The 14,893-nt window shown below is 48.2% G+C and overlaps 1 protein-coding gene across 1 annotated transcript in view; it reads left to right on the plus strand.

Moving 5' to 3' along the window:
* clstn2a (calsyntenin 2a) overlaps window positions 1-14,893 on the plus strand; it is a 1,020,747-nt gene that overhangs the window by 439,017 nt on the left and 566,837 nt on the right. The window contains exon 3 of the mRNA XM_072474574.1: window positions 7,513-7,635. Within this exon, the coding sequence (XP_072330675.1) occupies window positions 7,513-7,635 (123 nt within the window). The remainder of the gene's footprint in view (window positions 1-7,512; window positions 7,636-14,893) is intronic.

The raw sequence follows: 14,893 nt of genomic DNA on the forward strand, positions 1-14,893 counted from the left end.
GGGAATAAACTTCCCCAGGAAGTTGACCATCCCGAGAAAGCGTAGCACTGCCTTCTTGTCTGCCAGCTGCATCATGGCTGCAATAGCTGCCACTTTGTCGGCATCCGGACGCACCCCTGACCGGGATATGTGGTCACCCAGAAACTTTAGCTCAGTTTGGCCAAAAGAACACTTGGCTCGGTTGAGGCGCAGGCCATGATCTCGTATCCGTGCAAAGACGCGCTGGGAACGACTGATGTGCTCCTGTGGTGTGGTGGACCAGATGATGACGTCGTCAACATAGACGCGCACCCCTTCGATGCCCTCCATCATCTGTTCCATGATGCGATGAAACACCTCGGATGCCGAGATGATGCCAAACGGCATCCTATTGTAGCAGTATCTGCCAAAGGGAGTCTTGAAAGTGCACAGCTTCCTGCTGGACTGATCCAGCTGAATCTGTCAAAAACCCTTTGAGGCATCAAGCATGGTGAAAATCTTAGCCCGGGCCATTTCGCTCGTGATTTCCTCCCGTTTGGGTATGGGGTAGTGTTCCCTCATGATGTTATTGTTCAGGTCTTTCGGGTCGATGCAGATCCGGAGCTCGCCAGAGGGCTTTTTTACGCACACCATGGAGCTGACCCATGGCGTTGGCTCCGTGACCCGGGAAAGCACTCCTTGGTCCTGCAAATCCTGCAGCTGCTGCTTGAGGCGGTCCTTGAGTTGTGCTGGGACTCTACGAGGTGCGTGAATGACCGGGGTGGCGTCCGGTTTGAGCCGTATTCTGCAAGTGTAGGGCAGTGTGCCCATGCCCCCCCAGAATTCCTGGTTGTGGGCGAGGATCGAGTGGAGCTGCGCCCTAAAGTCTGCATCCGGGAAATCGGACATGCCTTCTGGAGACAAAGTGTGTACCCGCTGAATGAGGTGGAGGATCTTGCACGCCTGTGCGCCTAACAGAGAGTCCTTCGAGGATCCAAATATCTCAAAAGACAGTGTGGCTGTGTATGAATTGTGTGTAACCTCGAGCTGGCAGGACCCCATGGTCGGGATAATGTTTCCGTTGTAATCAACCAGCTGACAGTGGAATGGCCGAATCGGTGGTTTGACCTTCAAGGTGTGGAAGGCTGACCATGCAATGAGATTGGCGGAGGCACCAGTGTCTAAGCGGAATGTGATTGGTGATCGGTTGACCGTTAGGGTGGCACACCATTCATCGCCCGGATTAATGCTGTGCACTGGCATCGGCTGGTGGGTCCTACTTGGGGATATCCGGTTCCTGTCTATTACCGCAATGCGGAAGGGTTCCTGGTCGTCGGTATCACCGGTCTGCACGTTGTCAGAGTATGACTCGGTGTATGGGGGCTGAATGGCCCGCACGTCCCTGCGAGGCTGGCGGAATTGCGGAGAGTTGGCAGGTTCAGCTGCTCGACAGCAGGCAGCGTAGTGGCCCATCCTGCCACAGCAGAGGCATTGTCGCGTTTTGGCTGGACATTGCCGCTTTAAGTGTGCAGATCCACAGTGCCGCACGTCGTGATGTCATGGCGTTCGTTGTACCACTGCGCATGCGTGTTGCGGTCCTGCGTAGAGCGCGCCTGCGCATCACGTCCCTCTGCGTCGACGTCCCCTCTTTTGGCGCGTACAAGCGCGGGAGGCCTCGGAAAGCGAGCGAAATGGCCGCCCTCATCCGGGCTGCGGGCCGGGAGGAACTCGATTGACTGGACCTGCTCGGCCTCGTAGGACCCCTGCCGTGCCGATTCGGCCGCCTGGATTTGGGAGTACCGGCTGGTCGCGTTTTCGTGGAGGATGCAGGTTTCGATGGCGGTGGCTAGGGTGAGGCGCTTTATTTTGAGGAGCTGCTGGCGTAGGGTGTCCGAGGTGACCCCAAAAACTATCTGATCCCGAATCATGGAGTCGGAGGTGGCCTCATAGCCGCAGGACTGCGTGAGGATATGGAGGTGTGTCAAATAAGATTGAAAAGGCTCATCCTTACCCTGCAGGCGCTGCTGGAAGAGGTACCTCTCGAAGCTGTCATTCACCTCGACGCTGAAGTGTTCCTCAAATTTTAGAAGGACCGTCTTGTACTTCGTCTTGTCCTCACCTTCCGTGAATGCCAGGGAGTTGTATATGTGAATGGCGTGTTGCCCCGCCGTGGAGAGGAGGAGGGCGATCTTCCTGGTGTCTGATGCATTCTCCTTGTCTGTGGCTTCTAGGAAGAGCTGGAAGCGCTGTTTAAACAGCTTCCAGTTGACGCCGAGATTTCCAGCGATTTGAAGCGGCTGCGGCGGACTGATGGTGTCCATGGCGCAGGATGGTGGATCACTGAAGAGGTGCAGGTAGGTCTCACAGTCGCTGGCAAGTTTCCAATCCTGGTATCATGTCGTGTTGGGTGTTCCGATACACAAACGAACCAACACAGTTGTAGATGGTACAACTCTGTTTTATTATTCTGTACAATAATAACTATTAACTTCTGGCTGTGGTTCGTACTTCACCAGCTAACCTGTGGACCCAGCCCTATCACTATCTTAGTGAGGCACTCAGCACATGGTGTATGTCTGAGTGGCACGCTGTGAGCTCTGTGCTCTGAGCTATCTCCTGGTAGAATGAGCGGGAACTGTGGTGTTCCCTGTTTTATAGTGCGTGTGTTCTCACTGGTGATTGGCTGTGATGTTTGTGATGTGTGTGTGTTGGTTGGTCCATCTACCTGTCCATCAGTGTGTGTGTGTGATTGCACCATGATATGTTAATATGGATATCATGACAGTCTCCATCAGCTCTGGGTAAAACCTGTTCCAGAGGCTCAGCATCTGACTGGACCCAGCTGGGTCCTGGGATACAGCAACCCTCCGATTGCTGTCTCACCTCGGCATTATTGCCTCTACCTGATGTGCATCAGCAACTGTGTGGTGCTCACCAGATTGAGCCACAGATGCCTGTCCACTAACGTTTCCCACCGAGTTGCGTGCATGGAAATAACAACTGTGCGTGTGACAGTCAATCCAGGTGGGGCTCGGTGGATCCTCACCTCTGTGGTGCGTGCTGACCACCGACTGGTGGCCGCTCTGGCCTCTGTTACCTCCAGGCCCTATTCCTCTAATGTCTTGTGGATTCTTGGGATTCTTCGATCCCCCCCGCCAAGTCGGAGAATTGACTGGTGGGGCGGCGTGAATCCCGCCCCACCACTCCGACGCCGGATGCCGAATTCTGCGGCATCGTTTTTTTGGCGGGGGCGGAGATCGGCTGCGCTGGTCAGGGGCCGGGCAGTGGCCCCCCGCCGATTCTCTGCTCTGCGATGGGACGAGCGGCCGCCCATTTAGATTAGACCAGGTCCGTACCGGCGGGACCTGGCTCTGAGGGCGGCCTGCAGAGTCCACGGGGGGAGGGGGGGTCTGGCCCCGGGGGGTGCCCCCACGGTGGCCTGGCCCACGATCGGGGCCCACAGATCCACGGGTGATCCTGTGCCCTGGGGGCACTCTTTCCCTCCGTGCTGGCCTCTGTAAAGCTCTGCCATGGTGGCGCGGAGAAGAATCCCCCTGCGCATACGTTAGAACACGCTGGCGTTCCTGCGCACGCGACAACTCGCACCGGCCGGCAGATGCCCTTCGGCACCGGATGGCGTGGCGCCAACCCCTCCAGCGCCGGCCTAGCCCCCGGAAATGCGGAGAATTCCACACTTTCGGGGCGGCACGACGCTGGAGTGGTTCATGCCACTCCTCGGCGCCGGTAAGGCCCACCCTGCCAGATACCGGAGAATCCCGGCCCTTATGTCTGGCACCCCTTTGCTACTCTGGGCCCTCTCCTGGTGATTGTGGGAGAACTTTTCCTGTGGAGATACAGAAAGGGCATTGTTAGCCACAAGCATTGTTCACTGGGAGGGAAGAAGGGATGGGTTGCGAAGGGTAGGAGTTGGAGGGGGCAGATGGAGGGTTGTGGGGGGGGGGGGGCTGATTACGTTGGGGGTGGGAAGGTTCTAGGGGGGGTGCTGGGTGTTGGTGTCAACTCACCCGTGTTGCCTGCATAGGACACCCCCTAAGATCCCGCCTGTCCTGACCCAGATCCAATTTCATGGTTGTGTGGGAAGGGCCTTGGGTGAGAAACCTGCCCTTTAACTTATTAAGGCCCTTAAGTGACTGTACCAGGACAGAATATATGAGGAATTATTTGGGAATTTGGCAACAATTGCAAAACATTTGGAATCAGCTTCACATTGCATTTAGTTCCAGAGCCTTTTTTACAGCACCATTTTTACATCCATGAGTCACGTTTGAAACGGGCTCATAACAACAAATGGTATAATGGTGTATCCCAGCAATGTGCTGTTGGCTTGAGCTCCAAGATTGTCTGATAATTTTTGGCAGAGAGAAATCTCAGTAGTATTGACCAATCCGGGCAGGGAAATATGAATTTGTTGCACTTGCTAAAGTTTTCATGTTTTGATAGTAATCTGAAATACTATGGGCAGGATCCTCCGACCCCCCCCCCCCCCCCCCCCCCCCCCGATGTCGGCTGCCGTATTCTCCGGTGCCGTTTTTTGGGCGGGGGCGGGATTCCTGCCACGCCGGTCGGGGACCGTTGGCAGAGTCCCCCCTGGCAACTCTCCGGGCCCCGATGGGCCGAGCGGCCGCCGTTTTTGGCCAGTCCCGCCGGCGTGGGTTATGTATGGTCCCACATGGTAGGACCTGGCAGGTAAGTCGGCGGGGGGCGATCCTCGAGAGGGCGCAGGGGGATCCGACCCCAGGGGCCCCCCATGGTGGCCTGGCCTGCGATCGGGGCCCACCGATCTGCGGGCAGGCGTGTTCCGTGGGGGCACTTCTTCCTTCCGCGCCAGCCCCTGTCGGGCTCCGCCATAACCAGCGCGGAGAATTTAACCCCCCGCACATGCGCCAAAATATGCTGGCCGGTCTGCGCATGCACTGAACCAGACCGGCAGTTCCACGCATCCGCGAGATCAGGCCAGCTCTTTGGTGCATGCACAAACTCGCGCTGTCCCATTGGCACCGGCTGGAGCGCCGCCAACCCTTCCGGCGTCCACCTAGCCCCCGAGACAGGTGAGAAACCCACACCTTGGAGTCCCAGCCGGAGTCGTTGGCACCGGTTTTCCGGCCGGCATGGGGACTTACTCCCTGGGAAGGAGAATCCCGGCCTATAAATCTAAAATTTCAGATTTGTCCAAACTGCCTCTCGGGTTAATGTCAGTTGAAATTGAGGATCTGATTTTATTGTTTGTATTTGTTGATTGGATGTGGAATTCACTAGCAAGGCCACCAGTCTTCCCCATTCCGATTTACCCATGAAGAGGTGGTAGTGAGCCAATTCTTTGACCAACGTCCATATGGTGTAGGTACCCCTATAGTGCTGTTAGAAAGGAGTTTCAGGATTTTGACCCAGTGACAGTGAAAGAATTGTTATATATTTCCAAGTTAGGTTGTTATGTGACTTGGAGGGGAATTTGCAGGTGGTGGTGTTCCCATGCGCCTTGTTATTCTCGATGATACTGGGTTTTAAAAGGTGCAGTCAAAGGAGATGTTACAGACAATGCCTAGCTGTTCCATCTGGGCAGCCACCTCATCTGTGAGGCTGATAGTCAGGTGATAAAGTGCATGATGGAGCTATTCAGTTCAATAAGACAGTATTAACTTGTTGCTTTACAGCGCCAGGGACCCGGGTTCGATTCCTGGCTTGGGTCACTGTGCGGAGTCTGCAGGTTCTCCCTGTGTCTGCGTATGTTTCCTCCGGGTGCTCCAGTTTCCTCTACAAGTCCTGAAAGACGTGCTTGTTAGATTAATTGGACATTCTGAATTCTCCCTCTGTGTACCCGAACAGGCGCCGGAGTGTGGTGACTAGTGGATTTTCACAGTAACTTAATTGCAATGTTAAAGTAAGCCTACTTGTGACACGAATAATGATTATTATTATTCTGTCATGAGAATGTCACTTTAAGAAATGTTTGGCTGCTCGTGTTACTGCAGTGATGTCAAAGTGTGGGTGGAGCTGAGCTCTGGCTCTTTTTTGTTGTTTCACTTTGAGAAAAGCTTGGGTGTGTCTGTGTCTTTTTGGTTTCGTTTTCAGTGTTGGAGCTGAAGCCAGACAAAGCAGGTGTACTGCTGTTTTCTCTGCCATGAAAAGACTATCTCTTGATCATTTGGTGAATTCAGAATTATAAATGCTCTCAGTAGTGACTTTAACCTGATGTGCTCCATTTTGAAGGTTTTTTTAAGTCTTCTGGATGTTAAAAGGACAGCATAAGCATTACTTAGTGTTGTATTCTTTGGGGGTTGTATTTGAATGAATGGTTGCTAAGATGTTCACTGTATGTTTTAAAAAGGTTAACTTGAGTTCATAGAATAAACATTGTTTTGCTTTTAAAAAATACGTTTCCATTTCTGCTGTACCACAACTGTAGAGTGGACCGTGTGCTCCCCATACCACAATCTATTAAAAGTTGTGGGTCAGGTGAACTCCATGATACACTTTGGGCTTCTCTAAACCCTGGCCCATAACAATTCATCAAGCCAGAGGCCTGTGTCACATGACCCCAATCTTTCCACCCAGTTTCCAGCGAAGGATGCGTGTCCATTGTTTGGAATGTGGCCGGGTTTCGAAGATTGTTGAATGTATCGTCCATTATGATGGTGAAAGAAACAGCAAAAGTATCAGTCTCCTTCTGGCCAGCCTGGGTTATTAAATACAGATGGTCTTTGTATTGATTTCTTTGATGTTAGGTTGTACAGTCTATAGGTGGTTGTTGATAGCTCCTCAGAGATAATGAGCTGCAGGTTTTCCAGAAACTGCCACAGGTTCGGGGGTCACAGGTTATTAATTGGGTTGGATTTGTTTATTGTCATGTGTACCGAGGTACAGTGAAAAGTATTTTTCTGCGAGCCGCTCAAACAGATTATTTAGTACATGAAAAGAAAACAAAATACATAATAGGGCAAATCAAGGTACACAATGTAAGTACCCAGACACCGGCATCGGGTGAAGCTTACGGAAGTGTAGTATTAAACAGGTCAATCCATTAGAGGGTCATTTAGGAATCTGGTAACAGTGGGGAAGAAGCTGTTTTTGAATCTGTTTGTGCGTGTTCTCAGACTTTTAAATCCATAATATCCCAATTCTTCACTAAACACCCACTGGAAATCCACATCATGAGCAGAATCTTCAGGCAGAGGAAATGTTTAATGTAACATAATTGGCCGACACAGCTTACATCAGATGAACTTAGTGCTGTTTTCCTTTGGAGTAGCGCCACTGTTTTTAACAATGGCAGAGTCAGCATTCCTGGATAAAAAAGCAAGTAGCTTGATGTAAAGTTTTCCCAGTTAGAAATCAAAGCGGCAGAATATAGGACAGAGGAAGAAAAGCACAGCAGGAAGCCAAGCAAATACGTTTCACTGACATGTTGTAAATTAACCAATGGATTCTGTGTTCCTAGCCAGTATAACTGTTCAGGATTTGGAAGCAAAGAGTTGACCTGCCTTGATTATAATCTGATTCATGCTTTCTGATCAGGTCTTTATTTTTTGTTTTTAGTAAACAAGCACAAACCATGGATCGAGACATCTTACCATGGTGTGATAACAGAGAACAATGACACCGTATTTCTTGATCCACCACTGGTTGCATTGGACAAGGATGCGCCTGTGCGCTACGCAGGTGAGTTGAGACATCATTAGTCATCTCAAAGAACTGAACCTTTCACAGCTCTTGTTATATTTCATGGTGTCTGCAAAACTGTGGCACTAATGATTGATACCATTGTACAGGTTCTCTTTGACATCATGCAATGACAGATGCTATTTCTGAAACTTCTCCACCTTGAACTTGGAAGAAACTATTACATTTGCAGATTTTCTGACAGTAACTTTTATTTTGTGTTCATTTATTTTCAAGAACCTTTTTAATGTGCTAGGCATTTAAGCAGGCAAATTCTGCATTCTTGGTATTCAATCATGTGAATCTATATGTACAGTGCCTCAATGCACTTTATTTGAGATTGTGGCTACAAGACCATTAGTGGCATTATTACAAAAAGTCTGCAGGTTTATGAAGTGCATTTAGAAATAATCAGTTTGCCATTAAAAATGATGGCTATCTGATTCTAACTTGGGAGCTGTATGAAAATGGCAAGAATAATTACACCATTATTGACTTCATCAGTAATAATTTACACCATTACAAGTCTCACTAATACATTTGGCTTTGGGGTCATTAACATAGATTAGCCCTACACAACTAGTTCAGTCCTTAAGACTGAATGTGGCTAGTGTCTCTGAATGCAATTACTGTTGACGCCAATAGTTTTGAGGCATTTCTTCATCTTTAAGCTCATGCTCTGACCTGTCAGTTATGTTTAATTAATAGGATAATGTGTATTCAACTATAGATTTGTGGCCGTGCATTGTGGATGAATTCAAACCGTGCTGATTCCAGTGCTGCATGTTAACATTTGCGTAACAGTATGTTTTAGTGTTCTTTTAAACGAGGTAATTAAAATAAGAGAATATCAATATTTTTTATAACCTTAGTAATTTCAATTAATTAAGCTTGAAGTAACATTTCCAGGGATAATTTAGGGATTCCCCATTTTAATTTGCTTGGTTAAATTGAATTTATTGCCCAAGTGTTAATAATCTGTTGGCGACTTTAAAAAACCTTGCCTGAAAGAACGTAATGTTGACTATGTGTAGGTACCAATGCCAGCTACTGGTACTTGTACAAACAGTTTCTGTGGGCTGGTCTGCTTTTGCCTCCAGTAAGTTGATAGTGCGTTGAGTTAATGTTAATTACCTGGCGTATTGTTGCCTTTTTGTAACTGACCATTTTCACCATTTCCTGCTGAACTGTTTAGCTCGGCTCTCTTTGGGTTCCACTTCTTTCATCAATTCAGGTATTGTCTGGAAGGTTGGATGTGTATCGGCGGCACAGTCAACATAATGCGAAGCGGCTTTATGTCTTTAGGCACGTAATCTTGCAGCACATTCAGAGAAAGAAAAGGCTGAGGCTGAGTGTTTGTATCTCGTCATGAAATCATTTTCGCTGTAAGGTTATTATGCGGTTGTATGGCTTAATGTAATTGACAGTACAAGGGATCATTTCATTCAAATGATTCAAGGAATTGGCATTTCAAACTCACAAAGAATACTCGTGTGTTGCACATAAAATTAAGCGTTTATTTATGTTTGGTGGGGGCACCTTCAATGTTACAGAAATCAATCAGAAAATAAATCTAAACTAATAATGAAAATGCAATAAATTTCAACAATAATTATACTCATAAAATTAAAATCCTGCCATTATTTACAATATGCAGACAGAACCCTCAATACACATAAAACAATATATAATTGCAGTTTTCACAGCTCTCATCAAAGTTTCATGGATTTAGATTTTAAATGTGATGAAGGCATATCACGGGTGGTGAAAATCTCGACTGGGAGAGGTAGTCAAGAGATAATGGAGTCTGTAAAACTCAACATCAAACACGAGTCAGCCCAATTGGAAAAGACGAGGTAAGTGGGTGGGTGCGGGATGGATAGTGAAAGCTATTTTCAAAAAGACAAACGCTTGGAAATAAATGAGGACATCCTGTACACCGAGATCATGATATTACACACAGCACTGCACCATAACAAACTCTTTTTAAGGGCTGTAATTGTGTTGCAGAAGATGAATCAACTTTTCTCAACTGTATTGGAATTTAATCCGGAATACAATCCGGATAAGTTTGCGGTGATGCACTTGGGCAGGACAAACAAGTCAAGGGAATACATGATAAACGGCAGGACCCTGGGAAGCACTGCGGATCAGAGGGATCTTGGTGTGCATGTACACCGGTCCCTTAAGGTAGCAGAGCAGGTGGATACAGTGGCTAAAAAGGCATGTGGTGTACTTGCCTTTATCAGCCGAGGCATAGAATTTAAGAGCAGGGAGATCATGCTGGAACTATATAAAATGTTGGTTCGGCCACAGCTAGAGTATTGTGCGCAGTTCTGGAATCCACAAAGAGGAGGGATGTGATAGCAGCACTGGAAAGGGTGCAGAGGAGATTTACCAGGATGTTGCCTGGGCTGGAGAGTTTTAGTTATGAAGAGAGATTGGATAGGCTTGGATTGTTTTCCTGGGAGCAGAGGATACTGAGGGGGCACATGATTGAGTTGTATAAAATTATGAGGGACATAGATAGAGCAGACAGGAAAACACATTTCCTCTTGGCCGATGGGTCAATGACCAGGGGGCATAGATTTAAGGTAAGGGGCAGAAAGTTTAGAGGGGATGTGAGGAAAATCTCCTTTACCCAGAGGGCGGTGGGAGTTTGGAATTCGCTGCCAGAAAGGGTGGCGGAAGCAGAGACCCTCATAACATTTAAAAAGTATTTAGATCTGCACTTCTGATCCCAGGGCATTCAAGGCTATGGGCCAAGTGCCAGAAAATGAGATTTAAATGGTTAGGTGGTTATTTTTGACTGGCATAGACATGATGGGCTGAATGGCCTTTTCTGTGCTGTATGCTTCTATGACTCTACTTTTTAAAAAAATATTTTTATGAGAGGCATTTTCAAGTCAATTCTGAAAAAAAAGAGAAAGCAACACAAATAATGAAACAGTACCTATATCCTAACTACCCCCATCTCTCCGTCCTCGCCCATTCCCTCTGCCCCCCTTTTTAATTATAGTAGCAAACCCCGAAAAGAAAAAAACCGCCCCCAACTCTTTCCCCCCCTGTTGTTTTAACGCTCCTTAAAGAAGTCGATGAACAGCCGCCACCTTGCAAAGAACCCCTCGCTCGTGCCTCTGATGGCTAAATTGATCTTTTCCAGGTACAGAAACTCTGCCAAACCACTCACCCATACCCCCGTTTTAGACAGCTCTGGGTACCGCCATCCCAGCAATATCCACCTCCGGGCTATCAGGGAGGCAAAGACCAACACGCCAGCCTCTCTCCCCACCTGCACTCCCAGATCCTCCGAAACTACAAATATAGCCACCCCCAGACTCGGAGCCACCTTCACCCCCAAAATCTTTGACATTGTCTCTGCAAAAGCTTTCCAGAACTCTTCCAACTTTGGACATGCCTGAACATGTGGATGTGGTTCGCTAGTCCCCCTGCACCACTTTGAACTGAATGAGACTTAGTCTCGCACATGACGAGGTTGCGTTAACCCTTCACAGAGCATGATTCCAGATCCTGGACTCCAAGGCACTCCCCCCTCGCCCCAGCTCCTCTTCCTATTTCTGTTTGACTCCCCTCTCCGAGGAGCTCTCACTTTCCATCAGTTCCCCGTGTATGTCCGGGATCTTGTCCTCACCCATCTTATCCTCTGGCAAAATCTTATCTTGTAGCACCAGAGGTGGCAATTTCAGGAATGAAGCCAGCTCCTTCCTAACAAATGGCCTAATTTGCATGAAATCCATTTCCCTTTGGCAGATGGTGCTCCGCTTCCGACTCCCCTAATTCCACAAACCTCTCCCCTTGAGCAGGTCCCTGAAGCATTCTATCCCCACCCCATCCCACACCCTAAATGCAGGGTCTAACCTGGCCGGAATAAACCTATGGTTGCCACAAATCAGCTCCCACAGCAACATGCCTTTCATCTTGAAATGCTATTGACATTGGTTCCATACCCTCAAAGCCGATAGCACAACAAGGCTTGTGGAGTACTTAGCTGGCGAGATGTAAGAGGCACTTATGATGATATGCATAAGCAATCATGTAAATAGTAATATATACGACCTCCAACCCGCAGGTGGCAGTAACGAATAACCACATGGCACTGTTACCTCAGGGGATCTGGAGTTAGTCATCGTCGTGGATAGTCATATTTGTAGTAGCTCTTAGATGAAAATGAAATGAAATGAAAATTGCACCATAACAAACTACTTCATTTGAAGTAGGCTTCAAATGAAGTTACTGTGAAAAGGCCCTAGTCGCCACATTCTGGCGCCTGTTCAGGGAGGCTGGTACGGGAATTGAACCATGCTGCTGGCCTGCCTTGGTCTGCTTTCAAAGCCAGCGATTTAGCCCTGTGCTAAACCAGCCCCTTTGAGCGTGATATAAGCCTGAGACAGCATAGATGGGAGCTCTCTTAACAACTGATTCATTGTGCATCTCAACTAATAAGGCCCCCCAGTTCCAAACCAAACTTTTTATAAAACTCTACTGGGAACCCATTGGTGCACGGGGCCTTCCTTAACTGCATTGAACCCACACATCCCATTACTTCCCCCAGCACAATCGGAGCGCCCAACCCCTGCACCTTCCCCTCCTCAATCATCGGGAACTCCAGACCATTCAGAAACCGCCTCATGCCCTCATTCCCCCACTGGGGGCTCTGGATTATACAATTTTAGTAAAAGGCCTCAAACACTCCATTTAGCTCCCCCGTCTCAATAACCACCTGCAAAGTCGATCCGGGAATACACCCGGTGGAATAAAACTAGAGTTCCTTTGCTCTTGGCCTCCCAAACTGTGACGGGTCCACCCCTCTCTTCCCACACCAAAAACCCCAACAATTCCTTCGCCATCGGTGAAACTTTCAGGGATCTAGGACACGACCAATCTAATCTAGGATCCAATACTATATTAAAATTCTCCCCCATAATCAGCCGGTGCATGTCTAAGTCTGGATCCTTTGTCAGTACTCTCTTCATAAATTCTACATCATCCCAATTTAGTGGGTAGGTATTCACCAGCACTACAGGCACCCCCTCCAGTCTCCCACTTACCATCACATACCTGCCCCCTGGGTCCGCCACAATACTCTCTGTCGTAAAGGTCACCCTCTTCCTAACCAGCACCGCTACTTACCTCGCCTCCATGTCCAGCCCCGAATGGAATACCTGTCACACCGAACCTTTCCTCATCTCTGTCTGATCCACTATCTTCAAATGGCTCCCTTGTGTGAACATTATGTTTGCCTTTAAACTCTTCAAATGAGCAAAGACCTGCAACCTCTTAATCAGTCCATTTAACCCCCTAACACTCCAAGAGATCAGCGGGGATAAGCCATACACCCCCTTTAATGGGGTCCACGCCTCACTCACCTCCAGGGCCCCCCCAAGATGTCCCATGCCAGCCCCCTTAACCAATTGCGCCACACCAACTTCATCCATGTCAGCAGCCCACTCCTCCCACCACCCAACACAACCTAAGCACCAAACAACCTGCCCTCCCAACTCCCCCCCTCCTCCCAGCCGCAAACAAAGAAAACCATCCTGACCCAAATCCCCCTTTCTCCCTCCACAACCCAACCCCCCCCCCCCGCCCCCCAACTTCACTTTTGTTAACTAGCCTACTTACAGAATTACTGACCAAACACCCCATATTTGAAAGCATATCTCACACAATTCCCCCCATTTGAAAATACTTATTTAGCCCTGGGTTTTTGCTCAAATTAATTTGCATATCGGCAAACATCTGCCAAAAACAGTGCAATCAGGTAAAGTTTAAAAATTATTTATTTTATGCTCCTGGCTGGTTTCCCACATTCCTACCCTCTGTAAACTTCAGGTCATCCAAAACACTACTGCCCATTCCTTAACTCACAGAAAGACGCATTCCCCCTCTCCCCTGTGCTCACTGACCTACATTAGCTCCCGGTCAATCAATCGGAAGGTGGATAAGGCTATTGAGTTGGATGATCAGCCGTGATCACAGTGAATGGTGGGGCATGCTCGAAGGGCAGACTGGCATCCTCCTGTTCCTATTTTCTATATTTTTATCAACATCTTGATTCAAAATTGTCAACTTTCAAATCCCTCCTGGCCCTGCCCCTCCCTTTCTCTGTAACCCCCTCCAACCCCATAACCATTCAACATCAATGTTTCTTTAATTCTGGACCCTTGTGTATCCCAGTCATAAATGGCTGAACCTTCAGTTGCCTAGCCCCAAGCTCTGGGATACCTCCTTACACCCCCCACCCCCACCCTTCCCACTCACACACACAAGCCTCTCCTCCTCTTATTCACTTTCCTCCTTTAAGACACTCCCTAAAACCCACCTCTGTCATCTGACCTAATATCTCCCATGTGGATTAGTCATCAAACTTTTGTTAAAAATCCTCCTGTGAAGCATTTTGGGATGTTTCGCTCTATTGAAGGTGCGATATAAATAAAGCTTGTTTTGAAATCGCTTGTTTAAAAAACATCCTCAATCGAGTTTAGATGGGTAACTTGGCAAAGTTAGATTAATGCAGGTGAAAATGGGTTTATCACAAAGAATAAGCATTTTGGATCACTATATCAATCCATCACTATGAGCAACCCAAACTGAAAATGATTAAATATACAAAATTATTCTCCAGTTAGATTGGGGAGCAATAGTGAGTTCCTGAATAAAACAAACAAAAAACATCTACAACCTTTAGAATCATACCTATTAGTTCACTTACAACCAAACGTTCTGGCTTGACCTTGGACCTTCCTTGAAGAGCTGCAGGCGAGTATGATTAGTGGGAACTCCCAATGATGACCAATTCCTCTGGGGGCATGGCTGATTTTATGGATGGAGTTTGATCCAAGCACAGTGGGCCGGATTCTCCGTTTCAGAGACTAAGTGCTGATGCCGGGACTGAATCTTATCGGTTCTATGGCCCAGAAAGCAGCACTGGTTATGAAGAGATTTAGGATATCCTCATGGGCTAGCACAGGTGCCACGTGGAAGTAGTGAAATTCCAACGAACGCTGGCTTGCGATTCGCCAGGGTCGGGATTGGAGAGCCGAAAAACCAGAGCTGCATATAGGCACTCTACTCATCATACACCCTCATCCCAGCCAAGAAGATCACACTGGTTGCACTGGAGCATGCCCATCCCATTAATGGGTCAGCTGGGGCCAGAGGTTACCTCGGGGGGTGACCTAAGGAGGTACCCATATGACCTGTGGCGCTAAATTCACAGTGGGCAGTTAACGGCGCG

This window comes from Scyliorhinus torazame, chromosome 14 (genome assembly GCF_047496885.1).
Source record: "Scyliorhinus torazame isolate Kashiwa2021f chromosome 14, sScyTor2.1, whole genome shotgun sequence".
Taxonomy (NCBI): Eukaryota; Metazoa; Chordata; class Chondrichthyes; order Carcharhiniformes; family Scyliorhinidae; genus Scyliorhinus; species Scyliorhinus torazame.